General features: G+C 49.5%; 1 protein-coding gene across 1 annotated transcript; it reads right to left on the minus strand.

The window, feature by feature from the left end:
* Window positions 1–802: 802 nt before the first annotated feature.
* Window positions 803–1,435, minus strand: LOC308173647 (nerve growth factor-like; the record flags this gene model as incomplete). The annotated part of the gene is made up of 1 exon (XM_080548684.1): window positions 803–1,435. The coding sequence occupies one exon, from the start codon at window positions 1,433–1,435 to the stop codon at window positions 803–805; it is 633 nt and encodes a 210-aa protein (XP_080404810.1).
* Window positions 1,436–1,874: the final 439 nt, after the last annotated feature.

Consider the following 1,874-nt stretch of genomic DNA (forward strand, 5'->3'; position numbering starts at 1 on the left):
ATTCCAATCTCTTTAGATTGGCTTCATTCATTGGACCTACTGTTTATCTGAGGGTATGAGCCGGACTGGTATTTATGAATGCTTATGTAGTATATCCCCTTTTTATCCGGGTTTCCTCTATTTCCACACAGGCTTTTTTATTTGACATGCAGCCAGTATGTCATCATGATTTTCCTCCTCTGAACCGACGTCTGTTGAGATTCTCTAGAGAAACAGAGTCATGGACAACATGTAAAAGTCAGCAGAGGGCCTGAAGCATAGCGTTGAAGCCATTGAAGCCAAATGATGATATTGACCTCAAACAATGCCATGTGTTTTTTATTCATCCACATTCTCATGGAAAAACAGATTTTTCAGACAAAAAACCTGTAAGTATGCCTCTTATTTTGACAGAACACAGATCTGTCTCTTAACCCATAGTTCCTTCTCGTGTCTAAATGTTGTTAGTCACTCCCAGTGACGAACGCCAGGCCTGCATGCACAATAATGCCGTACGACACACAGTGCATGTACTTGAGTGTTTAATAAATAACAATATCAACAACAACAACAACAACAACAGATAAACACATGGTTGGTTTACAGTACAGTATATATACATCAGGACATGCCGTCCTCAGACCTTATCATGAACCAATAATTTACTCTGTGCAGAGGGCTAGGTGAGGGTTGTGGGGAGACAGAGAGGGTCTCTCTGTGCTGTCCTGTCAGTGGAGTGTGTGTGTCTGTGTGTGTGTGTGTCTGTGTGTATGGGAGGGTAGCAGCGGGCCACCCTAGTGTCGGTGTCACCGTAGTGACTGTGTCACTGCCTCCAGGTTTTGCGGCTGAGCACGCACACGCAGGCCACGTTGATGCGGATGAGCCTCCACCCCACCAGGTTCTCAAAGGAAGTCAGCGCTCTCACGAAGGTGTGTGAGTTGGTGCAGTAGGAGTTCCAGTGGCGCCTGTCGATGCCCCGGCAGCTGGAGCTGTCGGGCTGGGCGCTGTGGCACGTGGTCTCGAAGAAGAACTGCTTCTTGTTGACGTTGTTGATGTTGACGTCGGGCAGCACCGTCACCTCGTTGCCTTTGATGTCCGTGGCTTTGGTCTTGTTGCCCACCCAGAAGCTGACGCTCTCGCACACAGAGAAGATCCCTCGGGTTTGGGGCTGGCCGCCACCGCCGACCCTTCGCCGTGTCCTGGACCCCGACCCCGACGTCTCCTGACCCCCCCCCATGGGTTCCGTGTCTGGGGGCTGGGCGCTGAAGAGCACCCGTGGGGAGCGGTAGTGACGCTTGGCGAAAAGTTTGGGGTCCACGGTGGGGGCAGCGTTAGCGTTGGAGGTCCTATCTGAGTCGTGCTGCGGAGCTGAGACCTTGGGGCAGGAGTCCCCTCCCATGGTGGCCACAGCCTGGCCACTGATCAACAGGAGCAGGACCAGCATAGACGACCTCATGGACACACAACCTGACAGCGGCACAGCAAACACAGCAGTTATTACTGTGTAATAAGCATATATAGTGCATGACATTTAATATAGTTAGATGATGAGGTATTGATGATGACTGAACACAGAGGAAGGGCGTAAGCAGAAAAACATCCAACTGATTATCGTTATTATTAACTACAAACTGTGATTCCAGTGAATGCATATTTATTTCTTGTTTCATCGATGAAGACTGGCATTAGTCACAGAGTGTATCTTTAAAGAGATGCTACGGGATCTTCATGACTATGTTTGTCATTTTTAAACTGCTTGTTGTGGCTCTTGGTCCTGCATTGCCGTGGCTTGGGCTCAATGGAATCGATGCTAACACACCACACACAGACATGCTAACACACCACACACAGACATGCAGAGCATGCGACGCGACGGGGACATGTGTTCCCCTCAT

This window comes from Nansenia antarctica (genome assembly GCF_963989245.1).
Source record: "Nansenia antarctica genome assembly, chromosome: 18".
Classification (NCBI taxonomy): Eukaryota; Metazoa; Chordata; class Actinopteri; order Argentiniformes; family Microstomatidae; genus Nansenia; species Nansenia antarctica.